Source organism: Styela clava, chromosome 1, assembly GCF_964204865.1.
Source record: "Styela clava chromosome 1, kaStyClav1.hap1.2, whole genome shotgun sequence".
Lineage (NCBI taxonomy): Eukaryota > Metazoa > Chordata > Ascidiacea > Stolidobranchia > Styelidae > Styela > Styela clava.
In genome coordinates, this window is record NC_135250.1 from 889,616 (window position 1) to 912,543 (window position 22,928).

At 38.1% G+C, this 22,928-nt stretch overlaps 2 protein-coding genes across 2 annotated transcripts in view; one reads left to right on the forward strand and one right to left on the reverse strand.

The window, feature by feature from the left end:
• Positions 1 to 22,928, forward strand: part of LOC120345419 (calcium/calmodulin-dependent protein kinase kinase 1-like) — a 310,354-nt gene that overhangs the window by 240,707 nt on the left and 46,719 nt on the right. The gene's annotated exons all lie outside the window — the stretch shown is intronic.
• On the reverse strand, positions 1,786 to 21,630 carry LOC120346026 (protein disulfide-isomerase A3-like). The gene is made up of 12 exons (XM_078115779.1): positions 21,435 to 21,630; positions 20,793 to 20,880; positions 18,946 to 19,063; positions 15,882 to 15,989; positions 14,806 to 14,932; positions 13,586 to 13,702; positions 12,466 to 12,588; positions 11,352 to 11,522; positions 10,430 to 10,661; positions 8,112 to 8,249; positions 4,566 to 7,021; positions 1,786 to 3,468 (listed from the first exon to the last, which is right to left on the reverse strand). The coding sequence occupies exons 1-11, from the start codon at positions 21,566 to 21,568 to the stop codon at positions 6,941 to 6,943; spliced, it is 1,437 nt and encodes a 478-aa protein (XP_077971905.1). The 5' UTR covers positions 21,569 to 21,630; the 3' UTR covers positions 1,786 to 3,468; positions 4,566 to 6,940.

Sequence of the window (22,928 nt, forward strand, 5' to 3'; positions counted from 1 at the left end):
TAGTAAATACTAACACTACGGCACCTTTGTCTGGATATCAAACAACAAGTGGTTAAGTGTGGAAATATCAATCAATAGTTTTACAGTGTGAAGAGTGCTTGAGGTTAATCGTTTACGATGGCCTGAGGTTTACACACATTATATATATATATCAGAGAGTCCTGTCATAGCAAGGCCACGCGCTTTTACTTAGAAAGAGACTCATCTCTAGGCAAAGTTAGGGTACTCACTCAGAAGTAAAGGAGACTCATCTTTAAGCAAAGTTACAGGCACTCACTCAGAAGTAATGCAGACTTATCTCTGAGCAAAGTTGCGGACACTCATTCAGAAGCAATGCAGACTTATCTCTGAGCAAAGTTACGGACACTCACTCAGAAATAAAGGAGACTCATCTCTGAGCAAAGTTACGGTCACTCACTCAGAAGTAAAGAAGACTCATCTTTAAGCAAAGTTACAGGCACTCACTCAGAAGTAATGCAGACTCATCTCTGAGCAAAGTTACGGACACTCACTCAGAAATAAAGGAAACTTATCTCTGAGCAAAGTTACAGACACTCACTCAGAAGTAATGGAGACTCGTCGCTGAGCAAAAATACAGGTAATCACATATATGTCAATAACTACCGAAAACGATATATATAGTAGAAGCTTATTGCCATTTCGAGATATATGGGAATTTAATGTATATCAAGTTTGAGTTCTTGAATTCAAAACGGACACCCATAATGAAATCACTCACAATTCTGCTATAAATTGTCTTACCGAAGTAAATGTCTGATCAATCATGAGTTTACAATGCCTACCAGAATCGAATTCCTGTTTCACCTTTGTCTGGCATCAAACAACAAGTGGTCAAGTATGGAAATATGAACCAATAGTTTAACAATGTGAAGAGTGCTTGAGGTTAATCGTTTACGATGGACCGAGTTTCACATTGCTGAGGGCCGAGGGATTGCAAAGTGTGGTACGTTCTCTGGCGTCCAGTCATTTGTCAGAAATTCTGGTTTTATTTCCCAGACTTTTAAAATTCTGTCGTATTTACTATCTGTAATAGAAATCACCACGGTGAAAAAAGTCTACAGCGATTCCTGTTTCAACGCATTTTCATTTTTGTCCCGGGGAGTCGATAACAAGTCTCGCGAGAAAGCGGTCTGTTGGGTGTGGTGTAAAGAACTGATAGTCCATATGCATGGACTTATAGTAGAGCCGTAATGGAGACCAGCAGTCCTTCCACATACGCATTGAATTTTGGTGGAGAGAGCCGTAACGCAGTAATGGTTACGTGGGAAGTCCAGCAGTCTCGATGCTTTTTCAGCACGAATGTTCGACATTAAAAGGCAATCTCATGGACGTATATGTCCCGACGGGATTGAAAACCCCGGACAAAGTAATTAGTTCTTCGCACACTACATCTACCTTTTTTTTCAATTTTTTAACAACTTGGAACGAATCCATAATTTCATTCCAATTTTCTCTACTTTAGTTATATTAAGAGTTTGGGGATCAGCCAAGCGACTCCCGTAGTATTTGTACCTAGAATTATTGCCCAACCCTGACCTGGTACACATATAACGTCCCGGTGTCCGCCATCTTTGTTCATTGACTTCGGGAGTACCGGGGAAAAATACATAATGCATGAAGTCTAAGCGATAGCCGCATTTTCTTCTCTCGCCTTTCCAGGAGACGCTCTGGTTCTCGCCAAGAAGACAATTTTTGACCCAATCACAGCAAATCGTGCAATAACGTTATTAAACAAGGTAGTAAATCTTCATTAACACAAGCCAGTTCTACATTTCATGTTTTGCTATATTTTTACATGAAATTTTTCGTACTGCACAATTTTACGATTATGGCGTGGAAATTAACGATTGAAGATAGCTAAGCAGTAGAGATGAACTAGGGGGAAACGGTCAAATAAAGGGGGGTGTGTGTAGGGAGGTTCCTGTTTCAAGGTCAAACAAGAGGGTGTTGAAGGACAAATAACGAAAGTGTCCGTCAAGTCTATTCCCGTTTCAAGGTCAAATAAAGGGTGTGTGTTAAAAGGCGTTTCAGGCTTCGAAAGCCCAAATGAAGAAAGCTTTGGGGCAACAGGCCTGTAAAGACCTCGACCCACACCACAATTTACCAAATTTGGTCTTAAATGGGAAAATATTGACAAAAAAATTAAAATGGAACATGAACTACTAGTGTCGTCCGTTGATTGACAAATATAAAAGCGAGCAAAACTAAAACTTATTTCAACTTGAGCACTGCACAAGACATGATATATGAAAAAAAGGAAATTGGGGGCACTGTAGCTAAAAATGAACATTTTCTGGGCTCCCAGTTTAGCAGCTTTTACTTGGTATAGGTTGGGATAAACTTCCTTAACCCAAGGTTTTCATACATATCCTAACATAACCAAAAATGAACAAAAAAAAACTGAAAATTTAGTTGTAAATAGTGCTGGGCAGTTTGAAGCAAATAGTAAATTATTCGAATCGTTCAAACGGGATTTTGAAATCGCCGCCATTTTGTTTCTTATTTGGCCGATCATGTTCCAGTTGAGTTTCATTGAATCGATATTTTTACAATGTGATTTTGACATCTTTTCTTTCTTGTGAGGTGTTGACGAAACATGATCTTATTGTTTGTGAACAATCAGAGAAATTGCCAAGAGTTATGGATTCTATGTTTTCAGTAATTTATGTGCCGAGGACCCATCACGATTAAAAAGTCACATTTGAATATTTTCTAAATATTCGAGATTCGATTAGATTCGAAAAAATAGGAAATCCGAAGGTATGTGCACCAAGATGGTGCACAACCTGAAACCTAACCTGGTACAATACTACGTTCAGGTTGTGCGCCATCTTCGAGAGCATCAAATAATATTATTTTACATTTTAAATGCCCAGCTCTAGTTGTGAAGCAATAAATACTCTTACCCGATATGCGGGAAATTAAAAAAAATATTTTTCTCATTCTGCTCATTTTCAGTTAGAATACTACCCCGTTTTCGCCCCAATCATTAATTTTCAGAATCGGTTTCAGTTTATGTTAGATTAAATTAAGTTGGGTTAGGTAATTTCCCCTCCTACACAGAATCAATTGAAAAAAAACAAGAGAGTATCCTCTACTTCATTGCAGTACACAAAATATTCTAACCTCGGTATAAATGCAACATTCAAAATAACTACAAGACATTTCAAACAAAAAATGTTGGTGTAAATTTTTTTCAACTCTAGCGCTGCATTTCTTGCATAATTAACAAATGGATATATTATTAAGGGGGATGACAAAATTCAGGGTGTGGAGTCGAAAAAACAGCGAGAAGAACCTAGATTGTGTTTGATAATTTGATAAGCACAGGCATTGTACAATTTCTTGTTGAACTTGAGCCCTGAATTACAATTCTGTTTTCTTCAACTTTTCACTGCTTGAGTGTTGTTTGATGTAGTCGACAAAATTTTGTACTTCGCGACCTCCCTGGAATAAAAAAATTTGACAACTTGTTGTATGCAGTGACTCATTTAGAAGTAAATCACAAAGTAAAAGTGTCTGTTTAAAACTGAATTACTGAAAACTGGCCATTATGCTTAAGCAACACTTCAGGGCATTCACGACACAACTTGTCAGATATTGGTACGCAGTGTTACCTCTGTAGTCTTAACGACTTGATGCAGTTGCTGTTTATCGTTTTTATAACTGGTATTTTATTTAGAGTATTTTGAAATGCAAAAGAACGTAATAAAATACTTATTAGCATTGTTTATTACGGAAAAAAGTTACAATGGTCGCCAATCTTGAACAAAATATATTCGACTACCGAGATATCATTGTACATCAGTTTTCGGAGTTTAAAGTTACCACTGTCTGGGAAAAGGGTAAACATTATGGAATTCCACAACGCTAATAGTAATTATATTGGGAAACGAGATCTTCTGTAAAGTGGGAATTCAACTTTGAGTTAATTTCGTGAATGAACCCAAAACAAAAAAATTTTTAGCGGTGAGATTTTCCGTTATTCAGTTACAACTGCAAAAATGAGACAAACTTAATTAAATCAAAATTGTTTGTGTGTGATTGTATCCAAAAGGTTCTTCAGTGAATCAGGACGCTGCTCAAAAGTTAGTTCTCTCCAGAACAGTGGTTCTGTCAACCTCTTAATGACTGCGTACCTACAGTTTTTTTACTCTGGTCGCCTAACACCAACAAAGCCCCCGTTTTATGGGGTAGTGAACAATGGCACATGAAACAAGCTATGGAAGTGTTTTATAATGTGACACATCCTTTGTTATATAAAACATGGAATATTCAAAAAAAGGGCCGGTAGCGCTATAAACGTTATTTAGCGAATACATACATTATGGAAGATATAGAGAAAGCGAGCATGTTTTATCAACTCAAAAGTTAATTGTTGCAATAATTCAAAGCTGGTCGCGTACTACTTGAAAAGCCCCGGCGTACCACGTGGTACGATACCACTGCTCTAGAACCTGTTCCAAATAACCCAGGTTCTCTATTTTCTCACCCTGTATGTGTTTTTTACCCCGTATGCAAAAATAGCATCCAACTATACTTACATTGTATTTGACAGGATTTTCCTTGTTATCCTTGGGAGCCCAGTAGATTGTGGGGAATCCAGAGACTTGGTAATTAGACGGAACCTCGTTAGCTGTGGCGTCCATCTTTGCAATCACAAGATCATCAACGGCTTTCAACTGAAATTTTAACAAGTTTCCGTTATTTCACATGATTTATAAAGTTGATCCTATGAAGGGGTTTGAGATTTGACTCATTTACGTAGTGAGGCAAACGATTGAACCATCTTATGAACCTGTGATTCCCAACCTTACGGAGCTAGTCGCCCCCTTCCGGCAGCTATTCGCATTTTTCAGCACGAATGTTTAGGCTCGACATTAGAAGGCAATCTCATGGACGTATTGAAAACCCCGGACAAAGTAATAAGTTCTTCGTACACTATACCTACCTTTTTATCTCAATTTTTTAACAAGTTGGAACGAATCCATAATTTCATCCCAATTTTCCTTACCTCAGTTATATTACGAGTCTGGGGACCAGCGAAGCGACTCCCGTAGTATTTGTACCTAGAATTATTGCCCAACCCTGACCTGGTACACATATAACGTCCCGGTGTCCGCCATCTTTGTTCATTGACTTCGGGAGTACCGGGTAAAAATACATAATGCATGAAGACTTAGCGATAGTCGCATTTTCTTCTCTCGCCTTTCCAGGAGACGCTCTGGTTCTCGCCAAGAAGACAATTTTTGACCCAAACACCTCAAATCGTGCAATAACGTTATTAAACAAGGTAGTAAATCTTCATTAACACAAGCCAGTTCTACATTTCATGTTTTGCTATATTTTTACATGAAATTTTTCGTACTGCACAATTTTACGATTATGGCGTGGAAATTAACGATTGAAGATAGCTAAGCAGTAGAGATGAACTAGGAGGAAACGGTCAAATAAAGGGGGGTGTGTGTAGGGAGGTCAAATAAGAGGATGTTGAAGGACAAATAACGAAAGTGTCCGTCAAGTCTATTCCAGTTTCAAGGTCAAATAAAGGGTGTGTGTTAAAGGGCGTTTCAGGCTTCGAAAGCCCAAATGAAGAAAGCTTTGGGGCAACAGGCCTGTAAAGACCTCGACCAACACCACAATTTACCTAATTTGGTCATAAATGGGAAAATATTGACAAAAAAATTAAAATGGAACATGAACTACTAGTGTCGTCCGTTGATTGACAAATATAAAAGCGAGCAAAACTAAAACTTATTTCAACTTTAGCACTGCACAAGACATGATATATGAAAAAAAGGAAATTGGGGGCACTGTAGCTAAAAATAAACATTTTCTGGGCTCCCAGTTTAGCAGCTTTTACTTGGTATAGGTTGGGATAAACTTCCTTAACCCAAGGTTTTCATACATATCCTAACATAACCAAAAATGAACAAAAAAAACTGAAAATTTAGTTGTAAATAGTGCTGGGCAGTTTGAAGCAAATAGTAAATTATTCGAATCGTTCAAACGGGATTTTGAAATCGCCGCCATTTTGTTTTTTATTTGGCCAAACATGTTCCAGTTGAGTTGGTCAATTTTTTCATTTAATCAATATTTTTACAATGCGATTTTGACATTTTTTCTTTCTTGTGAGGTGTTGAAGAAACATCATCTTATTGTTTGTGAACAATCAGAGAAATTGCCAAGAGTTATGGATTCTATGTTTTCAGTAATTTATGTGCCGAGGACCCATCACGATTAAAAAGTCACATTTGAATATTTTCTAAATATTCGAGATTCGATTAGATTCGAAAAAATAGGAAATCCGAAGGTATGTGCACCATCTTGGTGCACAACCTGAAACCTAACCTGGTACAATACTACGATCAGGTTGTGCGCCATCTCCGAGAGCATCAAATAATATTATTTTACATTTTAAATGCCCAGCTCTAGTTGTGAAGCAATAAATACTCTTACCCGATATGCGGGAAATTAAAAAAAAATTTTTTTTTCATTCTGCTCATTTTCAGTTAGAATACTACCCCGTTTTCGCCCCAATCATTAATTTTCAGAATCGGTTTCAGTTTATGTTAGATTAAAATAAGTTGGGTTGGGTAATTTCCCCTCCTACACAGAATCAAATGAAAAATAACAAGAGAGTATCCTCTACTTCATTGCAGTACACAAAATATTCTAACCTCGGTATAAATGCAACATTCAAAATAACTACAAGACATTTCAAACAAAAAATGTTGGTGTAAATTTTTTTCAACTCTAGCGCTGCATTTCTTGCATAATTAACAAATGGATATATTATTAAGGGGGATGACAAAATTCAGGGTGTGGAGTCGAAAAACAGCGAGAAGAACCTAGATTGTGTTTGATAATTTGATAAGCACAGGCATTGTACAATTTCTTGTTGAACTTGAGCCCTGAATTACAATTCTGTTTTCTTCAACTTTTCACTGCTTGAGTGTTGTTTGATGTAGTCGACAAAATTTTGTACCTCCCGACCTCCCTGAAATAAAAAAAATTGTTTTATGCAATGACTCATTTGGAAGTAAACCACGGAGTAAAAGTGACTGTTGACCATTAAAACTAAATTACTGAAAACTGGCCATTATGCTTCAGCAACACTTCAGGGCATTCACGACACAACTTGTCAGATATTGGTACGCAGTGTTACCTCTGTAGTCTAACGACTTGATGCAGTTGCTGTTTATCGTTATTATAATTGGTATTTTATTTAGAGTATTTTGAAATGCAAAAGAACGTAATAAAATACTTATTACCATTGTTTATTACGGAAAAAAGTTAGTGGTCGCCAATCTTGAACAAAATATATTCGACTACCGAGATATCATTGTACATCAGTTTACGGAGTATAAAGTTACCACTGTCTGGGAAAAGGGTAAACATTATGGAATTCCACAACGCTAATAGTAATTATATTGGGAAACGAGATCTTCTGTAAAGTGGGAATTCAACTTTGAGTTAATTTCGTGAATGAACCCAAAACAAAAAAATTTTTAGCGGTGAGATTTTCCGTTATTCAGTTACAACTGCAAAAATGAGGCAAACTTAATTAAACCAAAATTGTTTGTGTGTGATTGTACCCAATGGTTCTTCAGTGAATCAGGGCGCTGCTCAAAAGTTAGTTCTCTCCAAAAAAGTGGTTCTCTCAACCTCATGACTGCGTAGCTACAGCTTTTTTACTTTGGTCGCCTAACACCAACAAAGCCCTCTGTTTTATGGGGTAGTGAACAATGGCACATGAAACACGCTATGGGAGTATTTTATAATGTGACACATCCTTTGTTATATAAAACATGAAATATTCAAAAAAAGGGCCGGTAGCGCTATTAACGTTGTTTAGCGAATACATACATTATGGAAGATATAGAGAAAGCGAGCATGTTTTATCAACTCAAAAGTTAATTGTTGCAATAATTCAAAGCTGGTCGCGTACTACGGGAAAGGCCCAGCGTACCACTAGTGGTACGCTACCACTGCTCTAGAACCTGTTCCAAATAACCCAGGTTCTCTATTTTCTCACCCTGTATGTGTTTTTTACCCCGTATGCAAAAATAGCATCCAACTATACTTACATTGTACTTGACAGGGTTTTCCTTGTTATCCTTGGGAGCCCAGTAGATTGTGGGGAATCCAGAGACTTGGTAATTAGACGGAACCTCGTTAGCTGTGGCGTCCATCTTTGCAATCACAAGATCATCAACGGCTTTCAACTGAAATTTTAACAACTTTCCGTTATTTCACATGATTTATAAAATTGATCCTATGAAGGGGTTTGGGATTTGACTCATTTACGTAGTGAGGCAAACAATTGAACCATCTTATGAACCTGTGATTCCCAACCTTACTGAGCTAGTCGCCCCCTTCCGGCAGCTATTCGCACTCACGCCCCACGTTTTCATTCCAGTGGTATTTATATTGTTATTATGATTGGTAGATTTCTAATCCTATTAGGTTCAAAAAATTCATGCTCAACAAAGCGGAAATGACCTGTGAAATAGGCGATGAAATTATGAAGAACAGGGAATTTTATTATAAAGGAAAAAGTAAAATCAGTTCTGCGCCTAGCATTGTGGCCCTCTACTTACTGCTCTGTGGCCCCCAGGCTTATAGACTTCTCTCCTCACAAGATAAATATGAAAACCTATCCCTAACTCTTACCATGCCCAACATGGATTGGTAATATCTCCCTCAGGATGAATATTCTATCCAAGTTTGACTGTTTAGCGCAGCGTTTCTCAAACTGTGTTCAGCGGAACAGGGAAATTGCGACTAAATTGGTCACCATCGAGATCTCGGTTGTACTTTGGCTACTCTGCCATCTGAACAGGCGGACTGGCTACTTGCCAGTCATGAAGTTCTTATTAACCGTACAATATTGCTAACCGTCGGCCTAACTTCCTAATTCAAGTTTACAGGAAACCTTTTAGTTTTATCATAGGCTAAATCTTCAGGACACCACCAGAGTTCCCTCTAAGGCAGTGGTTCTTAAACTTTTTCGAGCGCGACCCAAATCTGAGTTTTATGAATACTCGCGACCCAATCCTAAATAACGCAAAATGTGTTTTTAATGTTAGTACAGTTTGACTCAAATACAGACAACTATTTATTAGAAACAGTCCATTGACTCAGTGAGATTGATGAAACTGAAAATTCCTTTTCATTATATCTTCAATACACAGCTGACAGCTCTATTTTACTTAACGCAATACGCAAGTTGTCACGGGTATCGAGGCGATTGCGAGCTTAGTTTTGATAACCGTCAGTGCCAAATATCCTCGCTCGCACGAATTGTAGCAGAAAAGGCGTCCACTGTCCGTCGCAAACACGACATCCTAGCTGGCCTTCGGTATCTCTCGCAATATACAACTTTTTACTCATCAAATGTGCACACACTGCTTCGTTCGCGGTAAATGGTGCCTCGAGATGAAGTCACATTTTCTCTAGATATTGAATAATCTAATGTCGAGAAGCGAGCTTTTTCATTGCGTCGTCTATTACAATTTACATTACTAAAAAAACACCCATTTTTGGTTATTTTAATCCACTAAGACGACATTCCACGCGGTCAACACAACGACAAGCGACGTGCATGGTTACCGATACCATAAAAATAATACACGTGACTGGCATATCAGAATTGTGATGTAACAATGAGCTCAAGACAGTTCTTTCCGTGAATGAAATTTTATATTTCATTATTTTTAAATACCAGAGTTTAGAAGCTAAATTGAAACATTGGGAAAGCTGAAAATTCTTCCTTCTCTTCTTAGATGCCCTTGCATTGACGACCTTGTTGCGACCCATTTATAAACCTTCCGCGACCCATGTTTGGGTCGCGACCCATACTTTAAGAACCACTGCTCTAAGGTGTGCGCATGTGCGCGCACACACAGCTTTCAGAGGCTGCGCACACGCATAGATTTCCTGCGCACAGAAGTACTTCGATGTAATGTAACAATGTTCTCGATTGGCAGGTTGAGAAAGTTTGTTGTTGGCCCACCCATTACCCGGTTAGAACGCCAAAATTTCTTCTTTGGCTTTTGCACAAATATTAGCCATTTCCAAAAAAGTGCGCACTCACCAAAATTTCTGCGCACACATACTACAAAAAATTAGAGGGAACATTGGACACCCCCATCGATTCTACCTTCTAAGGTCTTGGTGTTCCGCAAGGCGAGATAAAAAAGCATAGGCGTAACATAGGAGCAAAAAAATTTGAGAAGCACTGGTTCAGTGAATAAGAAGCCATGATTAAGCCTTCATATAGGCTTTTCTTTTCCCTGGTCACCATACCCGACATGGACTGGTTACCGGACAGAAGTTCATGGTTAATGATCACACCGAATTCCCTCTCCCCCATTCACAAATACTATCCAGTAGCTTCACCCACCTTTTCTCCAAGTTCATCAAATTTCGGAGCCAGACTCTTGCAATGTCCGCACCACGGGGCGTAGAATTCAATCAGAACATCTTTGTTTTGGTCGTTAACGATCTGGTCGAAAGACTCCCCGACGACAACGGTAACTGGTCCATCCTGAGACTCTGGGACTGGTTCGGATTTGATCTTTGCGGTCAGCTTGCCATCGATGTAAGCTTTTACAAAAGCTTTCAAATTGTCAGTGCTGGAAATATTAAAAAGTGTTGAATATAGAATAGTGACCTTACTGAACATGACCACATAGTACAGGGTCTCTGAACCTTTATGATTCACCAACATATTTGGCATCAGGTTTAGCGTTTAATACATGATAGACATGAAAAAAATATAAAATAAACAGGCTTCGTGCAAGCCTGGAACGTATAGCGTTTTCGTTAATCGCCCGGCAAGTTTACAACCACAAGGCTAAATTTTTTGAAACCACCATTCTCAATGGATTGTTGGCTTAAACCTCGAAGCCTCAAAAGATGTCATGATAAGCCGGCTGTGCAAGTTGACGTACAAAGTATATTCATTACACTATTTTTACCTTCTTATTTCTTCGTTGTCTAGCAAGGCGAAATAAAAAGTAATGGGTGTTCCGGGACCAAAAAAAGGTTTGGGAAACGCTGGGCTAGACCCCAGTTCAGTGGTTCCAAACCTTCAATTACTCGTGGCACCCTTTCAGGGGCTTTTAGCACTAATGCTCCCCCTGTTTATCATTCCGATAAAACACCCTGTGAATTAACCTTATTAAGCAATGAAATTAGGAAGAACAGGAATTTACTTGTAAAGTGAAGAGGAAAACCGGTTTTGTGCCTAGCTTTGTGGCCCCTGTGCTGTGCCCCGGGCCCCCTGTTAAGAAATGCAGCTCTAGTTCATAGCCCACACCCACCTGAACTCCTCTTCCATGATGTACTTTTTGTCTTTGTCATCTCTGATCATAACGACAGGTTTTTCACTGAATTTATCCTGAAGTCCGACATCAGTGAGAAGTTGTCCGAAGTCATCAACGCTTGCGACAGAAAGAGTGATGTCTTTGTCATTTGCCCCGAATTTCATGACTCTTTAAAAAAAGAAAATGATGGGTAAAGCTAAGCATAAGAGAGAATGTTAGTCTGAATTTGGTAGCTCCATATAAAGTGAAACGAAACACGAGATATCGAAGTGAATCTGAGCTTTACGTATCAGCTTACCATTACGTGCAAGCTGTCTAAGCATCTTTCTATGTTTATTATTTGCAGAAGATCAAAATACTCTCTTTCACATAAAAAGAAATTCTTTGTATATTTCTGGACTTCGACATACTTTTAATTACACATTTAAAATAAACCATGTTGTGAAATAGAAGATGAACAAAAGCAACATGATGATGTGTTTACTAAAACTTTTATCAAGCATGCATTTCAAGTTTCAATGATTTCATTTAGTGTGGAAATACTTTGGTCACAACATAAACCTGAAATTAACATATTATTGCTACTACTACAAGATTTCCCAAACTGGGATCTGTGGGGTCCCTGATGACTGCACAGGGGGTTCGCAACGATATGAAAGCGTCTGACAGACTTTAATGATTGATTTCAATCGAAAAGCCATTGCCTCTTTTTGGTTGAGCATTGCGTACGAATATCCATTTTTGTCAGAAATTGAAAATTTATTACTTTCTGCAACGACCTACATGAGGCAGCATTTTCACTTCTTATCAATATGATGAAGAAATACAAGTCTAGACTTGCAGTGAAGTTGGATCTACGAGTTTGCTTGTCACAAATTGCACCAAGAATCAATAAATTGTGCAGTGAAAGGCAACCTCATTCATCACATTAATGTCATTTGTGTTGAAAAGAAAACGAACCATTATTCTTCCTCGTTGGTTAGGCACAAAAATTAATACTGCATAGAATGGGGGGGGGTCGGAGGGCGTCAAAAATAAGATTCACAAATAGGGGTCCGCGGCCCAAAAAGTTTGGGAAACGCTGCTCTAGAAAAGATAAAAAACACCAAACCTGTTTCTCCAGTAATTAGTTCCTTTGACATTCTTCTTGTAGTCAACATTGTAGAAGGCAGTAAGCAAAGGTTTCTTGAAGGAGTCGGCATTATCGGGAGTTAAATGTCCGCAAAGTCCGTTGCTTAAAAGTTTGAAAAATTCAAGTTAGATTAGATGCATAATTAGATATACAGGATGTTCAAAAAGTAGGATATGATTAACATATTTATCCTGGAGGAGAGGGATACCGACAAGACGACTTAATCATATGGTGAACCACATTCTCTTGCATGGAGTCAGTTAGCCAGTTATTTGTTTTCAGAAGCATGGACTTGATGGTGAAGGAAGTTGTAACACTACAGAAGTTACACCACCTGTGGTGAGTAGACCAGCAATCCTCTTACATGTAATCAGTGGCACGGTGGCAAGCATATTCCAAATGCTCTGTATGATGCGCAACACTGTCAAACCCTGCTACTCTATTTCAATTTAAAGGTTCATCCAACTTTTTTTATATCATTTAATATACGTATAAAGGCGTATATGCTCATTTTACCGCCAGGTCTTGATTAAGGGCCCGTTTGAATAGCCGCCCGTGTGAACAAAACATAAAAATAAATAAGGGCCGGTGCTTGAATACCCGCCCGATGTAAAAGCTGATTCAGTGGTAGAGAACGATAGGAAATAAGAAGCGCTTTTGTCACAACGCTGTTGAATTTTAAGCGCCGTTAGATAACACCAACGCCTTAGACGTCCAAGTACATAACAGATAGCATTGATTACGTAACACCATGGTTCTCAAGTGCGTCGTTTCAATATTGATAGGGCGTCGCAAAACTTTTCTTCTTTTGCGGATTTGTACCTGCGGTGCGTAGAAAGTCAAAATTTTCGTTATTCTCGTTTAAATCATACTTGAGAACTGGAAATAACAATATATTAATTATTGTCACGATCGAAAATAACAAGCGCCCGTGCTTGAATAAGGGCCGGTTTGAATAAGGGCCCGGTTAGTGAGTTGGTTAAAAAAAATATGGGCCCGGGCTACAAAACGAGCAAATACGGTATATGTAGGAGCCAACTTAATAATTAAGGCATTGAGAAAGGAGTTAGTCTCGTAATCTCTAATGATAGTAACTTACTAATTTTTCTTCAAGAATGATCTTATAGTTTCAGTTTCAACTTTCCCGTCCATCTTTACAACCGCTTCTTCGAATTTACTGATCATATGCTGGGCACGATAGTAGACCACGTCTCCACTGAAATAAAAGAATGATATCGTATCAATTATTCAATGCAAGACAATAAATTTATTTTGTAATGCAAGAATTCACAGATAACTCAGTCAGACAAACGCAAACTATTATTGCAACAGGGGTGTGCAGCCTGTGGCCCGCGGGCCAAATGTGGCCCTTAATGAAAAATTGTGCGGGCGAGAAAAATTGCCAATTTATTATCTATTGCTACAGTTATTGTTTCATTGGACAGTTACAAAATCAGCCAAGTGAGTATTTTGAAAAGTAATTGAATAGCTTTGAGGTCAAATTATTGCAACACTTTATTCCAATATCTGAATTGTTATTGTTTATTGCTTGGATGATCCCGGGATAGGGTCCAGCCAGAGGCTTGATGACCTAATACAGGGGTTCCCAAACTTTTTTCAGGACGACCCCAAGAAGAACTTTCAAGCATCCAGTGCGACCCCAGGTCAATATATATATTTTTCATGAAACTTCAGTTTAGAATTTCTTTCACTGGACTTTTGAGTTTGGTCATGTGGTGGTATTAAGTAAAATGAGCTAAAACCAAACAGTGATGTCACAATAAGCTCGTACATTTTATATAGCTTAAGCATAGAGCGATGCTTATGAGCCTGTTTTACAGTAAGCCATGGTACAAACTGCTAAATTTAACACGATTTGTCAAATCTTAAATGATTTGTGTATCTATCATCTACGATACCTCGGCGACCCCATGACCTGTTTGCGACCCTACCTACTTATCACTCCGACCCAATTTGGGGTCGCGACCCCTGGTTTGGGAACCCCTGGTCTAATAAAATGCATGTAAAGCTACAGAAGTTGCCAGGTATGATACAGAAGAATGTTATTTTTTTACATTTGAAAAGTGGGGTTCCGACCTCGCAAAACCCCATTTGGGTACGCTCTGCTGCTTGGTGTGGCAATATCGGGATTTAATTCCAAAAGAAAAGAAGAAAGTCTAGAGGACCGATTACAAATATGCCAAATGGAGACAGGTTGCATACACCAGAATTTTGATAGCTTTATTAAAGATAATTCTCGACATGACTCGCATTCTGGAAATCGCATGAATTTTCACAAATTTCACATCCAGAACTCACCCCTCAAATCCAGCTTTCTTCGAGACATCAGCGTTGAACGAATGTCCGAAAGTATAATGGTCACGTAGAGCAGATGAAGCTGAGGAAAAGGCTTTGAAATCATCATCATCAGCAGAGGAAAAGAAACCTGGAAAATTGAAGTTTGAAACGCGTTATAAGTAAAGATTTTCATATTAATTCGAGGGAGAGGAGAGATGATAACATGGCTAATCCAATTTGACGCTCCCGTAGTCTATGTACCAAGATGGTGGACACCGGAACGTAGTATGTGTACCAGATTTGGCCATAATTTTATTCCAATTTTCATTATTTTATAAGAGTTCAGGGACTAGCCAAGTGACTCCTGTAGTATTTGAACCTAAAATTATGGCCTAACCCTAACATGGTACACATACTACATTCCGGTGTCCGCTATCTTGGTTCACATACTTCGGCAGGACCAGATTTTCATATTAATTCCAGGGAGTTGAAAACTGATAACATGGCTCATCCAGTGTTACCAAACGATTGTACTTTTTTCCAGGATTTCTCCCCAAAGTATATTTGGTTACCGCAGTGGACCTATAGATCATTTGGTACTCTCAAAGTATGTGAATCAAGATGGCGGACCCCGGAACGTAGTATGTGTATCAGGTTAAGGTTTGGCCATGATTTTATTCTAATTTTACTTATAACGTAGTATGTGTATCAGGTTAAGGTTTGGCCATGATTTTATTCTATTTTTACTTATTTTAGTTCTATTCGGGGACTAGACAAGTGACTCCGTAGTATTTGTACCTGATATTATGGCCTAACCCTGACCTGGTACACATACTACGCTTTGGTGTCCGCCATCTTGGTTCACATACTTCGGGACCACCGATCATTTTGTTATTATTGCGTTGTTGTTAATAATTTTAGTATATTTAATTTATTTCTTCCCGTTGTTATGGAAAAAAATATCGCATTTCTCATTAACTACTAGACCAATTGCTTTGAAATTTTCAGTGGTCGAAGATTGTATTCTTTGCTAGATCGCTATAACTATTTATTGTGAAACTTCCTGTATACTTCACGGCTATCCGTTTTTCACTTACCAATAAGAACTCCAGAATCCCCAGTTTTGAATTTTTCGAATGCTTCAACGTCTTTGAGATCCGTTGTAGCTGGTTGGCTTGCCTTTTTCATGTGTTTCACAATTCCATCTGCCGTAAACAAACAATAAGGTTTGCCTTTCGCACAATTCTATGTAGTCGCAGAAATTTACACCCAATCTCAACTTGGAGTTGGCTTGAATATACAGATCCAGGTGAAGAAAATTTTGACCCCAAATTGCAAACAAAACAATTAACAAATACTTTTGGCGTATGCTTTCTAATTTTATGTTTCGAATTGTAATTGTGAGTCAAATCCAAAGTTTTTTGAGTTACTCAAATTCCGCCTAATTGACTGCTCTGAGCAATGCAATGTACAATCAGATCAGGAAAAGGGGAAATGAGGATCACATAAGATAGATCTGATATAGATCAAATTTAGTTTTTCAGAATAATCGCCTAATTTTGAGGAAAATAAAATTAAGTGCTAATATCATAATTAAAAGTCTCTAAACCAGTGGTCACTGGTAGGCTTGCACGTAATTTACGGATTTACGGAATTACGTAATTATTTGGAGTTACGGAAGGGAAGTTACGAATTACGTAAAGTCGTAATTATTGCATTGAAACGAGCTTTCTTCAAAGCAGTCAATTTCGTCGATTGCGAAAAATGAAAGCTCAACAAGTAGAAGAGAGTTCCGGTATTCGCAGCCGTTTTTCTCTCTCTTGTTACGTAGGTGAAGGAAGGCCTGACGCGTTGCCATTTACTAACCTATTATCAACTTCTCTGGCATGGCCAATGTAAATTATTACCGTAGTTAAGGGGGAAGAACTGAGTAGGGCCGTTTGACGCCAACACACCTGGTTTTAACTTCTCCCGTAACTTAACCGTAGATAAGGGATATAATTGCGTTGAGACCTATTGACGCCAACACACCTGGTTTCAACTTCTCTCGCTTCTTATCTAGCATGGCCATGGCCAATGTACATAATAACCGTAGATAGGGGGAAGAATTGTGTTAAGACCGATGGACGCTAACACGCCCAGTTTCAACTTCTTCGGGTGAAATGACTAATGAACGCAGGAGATCAATCTATCAAACATGGTCTATCAAACATTTGTATCCATTTTACTTTTATTTACTATTTACTTGTTCCAGTTTTCCGTTACTTATGGTATATAATATATATGTTCCGTTTCTATTTTATAGTCACGCGTTTAAATAGTGGGAATTCCCCACCAAGTGTGGATTAGCAATGCTTAACCATTCTTTATTGTTAATATCAACACTTGATATATGGACATGGAATATCATACTGTTTTTGGCTGTTTTATTTCAGACTTGGGGTATAAACAGGAAAATATCCATAACCTTTCAGCACGACGATCTTGTGAAATTTAACGAAGAGCTTTCGCGACGAATTGGAACCGAATAAGCGAAAAGAGCGATTGATCACTCGCGCCAATACCTCGCCGTGATAATTAATGTCGCGCTTATCAAATAGCAATATGACGACAAAAGAGAGATTGCGTAATGAACCGACGCAACTTCGTCTTCTCGGCATCGGTAAAGCGATTGAGACGGCAGAGAAACAGCAAAACGACGGATTCCTCGCGGACCGCTAAAAATTTAACTGCTATCATATATAATCAAATATGAGCCAGTGTGTTTATTCTGTGCGAGATCCATTTTCTATTACAAAATCTTGATGTTCTGTTAACGGTTTTATCGTTATATATCAGTCCGGACTTGGCCTTGCTCATGATGTTTTTCACAATTCCTCTCAATATTTCGGCCATATATGATTAACTGTCTTACCAAATGCGGCAACTTAATTTGATTTATCGTCGACTTGAATACCACCGGCACTCGACCAAACTTGTGTCAATCTTGGCCGATAGGATCGACGCTTGAGTTAGCAAATAAATCTCGTGAGTGTAAAATAAATGTCACAAAATGCATTGTTTTGCGATATAACTTTGTGTTTTCGGAGAAGGCATATCATATAAGTTCCATATTTAAATTATACTCAAATAAATAATATTTGATCTTAAATTTATCGCAAATAATGTTATAAACATTCAGTCCGCGAAATGATTAAATGTAAAATGAAGCATGGTAATCGGAATATCGTCAATAAGTCGACATCAATAATTATTATTATAAAATGCTAACAAGGCAGTAATATCGGACAATGCAGAAGACGCTGCAAAAACAAGTCTTCGTCGCGAGGAAATCACAAGTATAATCAAACGAGAGAATACGCTCGTCGTTAGTTAATAAATTAGAAACCCGTAATTTTTATTCAGCACTAAGGTGGTTTTAAAAAACTATCGTTTCCATAAATATCCGTATACCAGTGTCGGTAATAATAAAATAAAATTGATCGCATAAAAATGGGACGGTTAATTTGCGAAGGTGATAAAGGAAAACCAAAGCTAACACAAAAGATAAAAATCAAGAATAAAATTAATTTGAATTCACTCCTTGATATTTGTCTTTAACATCTGCCGACGGCGTGTAGTACTGCCAAGAATATGAAAACCCAACTTCAATGTCCCATTCGGAAAAGAAGTGGATTCAATTGGTTGTTATGATAGGTTTAAATGCGTGGAAAAATATCGCAGTTACGGGGTCATTACGTAATTGATTCTGCCGTAATTACGGAATTGATTTTTGTCAATTACGTGCAAGCCTAGTCACTGGTCGGCAAAGTCTTCTAACTGAGCCCCAAATAGTAAAAGGTTTCGAGGCCCAAAAATTTTATTGGAAAATTCAAATTTAACCACATAATAAACTTGTTAAAGGACATTTAATTTGTAATTAAAACTGTACGAAAGTACCGGAACATGTAGGAGTACAAAGATTGGCTGCATCACACCAAAGTAAATCGACAGTGCTATAGTCAATGCTTTGACTGTAATGAATTTATTTTCAGTTTCATTTAGTTTGTTTTTTTATTATTAAAGATTACACTAAAAATAAATGATGGAAATAAATAAAAGGAAAACTTATTATTTTTATAAAAGGTGTTAAGTTTAGATCTACGCTATTTCCATATTTACCTGCCTCCCTTGGCCCACTGTAATCGGAAGCCATTTTCCCTCCTTGGAAAATTTTGAGCGTGGGGTATCCAGATACACCGTACTCTCCGCATGTTCCTGTATTAGCCGTGCAGTCAACCTACCCCCATGCAGAAAAAAAAACTATGAAACCACTACACACACTAAACTAGTTTTATGACAGGGGTGGGCAAGGTTTTTGAACGAGGGGCAAAAATGTAAGTATGAAGTGAAAACTTGCACATGGCCGAGACAAAAGAGGGGGGGGGGGGATTCAGGGCTAGGGGTTACTATATTGTGAGAAGGCCAAACGATTTATTTAAATAAGTGTTTTACTAGATTTGTTCAAACAGGCCTATAGGCCAAGATACATGTCGATAATATGGCTTTACCATGTGGTAAACAACAGCCTAACATTGGGTTAACGTTATCAGTCCATGTTAGCCAAATAAATGTTCCAGATATTCTAACTATAATAATAGTGAAAACCCTTTTTAGAAAGGCCAAAAGAGTTGCTAATAACGTAATTGCTTATTGTTTCAGTCAAAGGGCCATGATTTGTGCATTATGTGCTAGAAAAATCAATATCAGCTGAGAAAGTCAGCTCTTGCATAGAGCGTTTAAATATGATTATCGCGGGACCATTTCAAAAGCTGCTATAAGAGAACTTTCCATCTTTGGTATGAAAAATTCTAAAATCTAGTAGGGGAGTCTTAATAAAGCAAGTCTAAGATTGTAAGACCTAGATATCCTCCAATACCAAACCACATATCTATACTAATACAACTACCCCACATATCAAACATAGTAGGCCACCACCAAGCCCACCTGCCAACCTGCGGCCTCTGTACGGAGCCACCATTTCTCCTCGTTGAAATATTCTTAATGTTGGGTACCCGCCCACTTTGTACTCGCGACACACCTCTTTATTCACAACACAATTTACCTGGCCAGAAAGTTAGTGAAATTTTTCCATGGGTATTTTAGCTCTTAATAATGCTTTTGCGCAAACTGCCACTCATGAGTAACCCTTCTATTTTGGAATCTATCAATTTGGCATTGCTTGCCCCAGGAGTGTGCATTATTCCATGTACACAATGGATTAAAAAATTCTCACAATCTTAAAATTTTATGTATTTAACATTTTAGTGGGGCACTTGAAATTTAAAGTTCTTGCACAGTTTGTTAACATCAGCTTCGACAAAAGGGTACTCCCGTAGTATGTGAACCAAAATGGTGGACACAGGAACGTAGTATGTGTACCAGGTTAGGGTTAGGCCAAAATTTTATTCCAATTTTTCTGATTTTAGTTCTATTACGAGTTCGTGTACCAGGTTAGGGATAGGCCATAATTTTTTCCAATTTTCCTTATTTTTGTTCTATTACGAGTTCGGGGACTTGCCAAGTGATTCTCGTATTTTTACCTGAAATTATGGCCTAACCCTAACCTGGTACATATACTACGTTCCGGTGTCCACCATCTTGGTACACATACTTTAGGAACACTGACAAAAGTGTGGCAACCCTTATTGACTGACTGCTCAAACATCATTTTTGAAAAAAGAGCCAAAAAAACTCTTTCCACTTTCAGCCCGTGGCTCGCAAACCTGCTTTGAGCAACATTGTACAAAAATTGTTGGGCCATAATTTTATTCCGTTTTTTTTATTAAATTTTAGTTCTATTACGAGTTCGGGGACTGTCTGTGTTAGCCAAGTAAATATCCCCCTGCCCATAGGCTTCAGTTCCTCACAACTTGATGTAAAGTAGGTGAACAAAATTAGTTACCACAATATCGGTACACATACTTCTGGAGCGCCCAAAAATTAATCTATTATTAAGGGATGCTTACCTTGATCAAAACAGCGCTGGACTTATCTGACTTAAGTGCAGTTGCAGCTTTCTCATATTCGGGTGCAAGTCTTTTGCAATGCCCACACCTGGGGAGGTTAAGAAAATATAAATTAATTAAGGTAAACAACAGTACTGGCTGGGGCATTATAACCTCTTTATTTATTTTGCACATTTTTGATGTTATTCCACAGTTTTTGCAAGGTTTTTCATGTTATCATTCTGCCCAAGGAAATGGCAAAATTTGATCAGCTACAATTTTTTACAAAACCATTTTTTTTTCTAAATTTTATTATTGCATTGCCTATAATTTTTTGATCTGTTTTTTTTTTATGCTGTCAATCTTGGATTAGGATAGGTTAAAATGGTCAGGCAATATGCACGTATTGCCTCACTTTTCTGTTTATGTTACTAACCATAAGCTAAAGATGGGACAGAAATAAAGGCAGGGTGAGAACCATTGGCATGCTTTCCCATAACTCAATGGTCCCTTTTGAAGCGTTTGTTGGACTTATACATATAATCGATCATCTTCAACTTAGTTGCAGGCTTGCAGCCTTATCTGAGACTAGACCATGGCGAGCAGAATAGTGCTTAGAACTGCAGCAAAAAATAATTTGAAGAATAAAATAATGGAACATACCATGGTGCAAAAAATTCAACAAGTGCGATGTCATAAGTTCCAATCTTATTTTTGAAATCGTTGTCTGTGAGTTCTATGACATCACTCCCCATCGCCACGGCAACCAAACAGGCAAAAACACCAAGTAACTTCATGTTTCTGTTTCTAACTATCCTACCGGTATGTGTAAAAGTAATAAATGACTGAAATTGTCAAAGTGAGATGGTTAGAATAATTCTATTCACTATAATGATCTTGAGTGACAATGCCTCGTATCAGAGAATCCCATTTTGCTGATGAACAGACACCCCTCTTTTCAGGGTCGTTTGAACATGGTTGTCTCTCGATATCAGTAGAAATACAGTAAAATGAAGTCACACAATAAACTAAGAAGCGCAATTTAAAAAAGTTATCATTGAATTCTTTTAAAAAAAAAATCTGATTTACCATAAAATTTTTTTTAGCATGGCATTGAAGAGTTTTCAGCAAATACGGCCAGACGGCCGCAATAATATAAGATTATTATCGAGACAATCCTGGCACGATGGGACGCATCTGCCGTCATGCCAGGCGACCCTCGTTTGTGAGACATACCCCACATATGTATTAAAAAGTCGGGCCCGACATTCTTGGAATATGAAAACTGTACTCGCAAACCCCTCTTTCAAAGTAAGGACTGGAAAATTTGAGGCCAGTTCACTAAACGCCATCAATTCCTTCTAGTTGGCGTGGCATAAGCATTTTCGCATATGTTATTTCTAACCCCCACCTGACTACATCCTGACATTCAAAAATTGGCAGACTCAGAGACCTGGAGACTGGCCTGTGTAACTGGCCGACTGGAGAAAGTCCAGGAATGGTCTAGTACAGCGCTACTCAACTGGCGGACCGCGGTCCGAATCCGGACCTTTCGACCATGAAATTTGGACCGCTCTGCTTGTTTATTTTGGCAGCATAAGCATCGTTTCATAGTTCTGTAGTTTTAGATGATTTTGATACAATTTAAATACACAGCTATACGGTACCGGTACAGCTTATCGTACTGGTACCGATGTGCGATATTATTTGTGTCCATATTTGCGAGCCATTCATTGCTCTTGTATTTAATTTAATATTGCATTTTAAGTTTCGTTTATTTGATGGAATAAATTTTCTGCAATGTCCGGACCCCAGTAATTTTGAAGTTACGTAAACGGACTTTTGGTGAAAATAGTTGAGTAGCCCTGGCCTAGGGGAATAGCTCACTTCTGCACTTATTAAACCTGACACAGTCAAATGTTGTTTGCTTAGATTAACAGTCAGACAGTAGGCCTACCGGTATAACATAAAAAAATCATAAATTTTTCCCTGTCCAGCTGTCATACCGTACAACATATCAGCATGTTCTTGAAGTACAGGAATTTTGACTACTGTAACTTAATACAGTCTAATAGCAAAAATCTAAAATCGTGACATATCTAGTTTTCAGATCACATCGTCTTATTACCGCTAGTAAAATATAAATTACGCTTACAG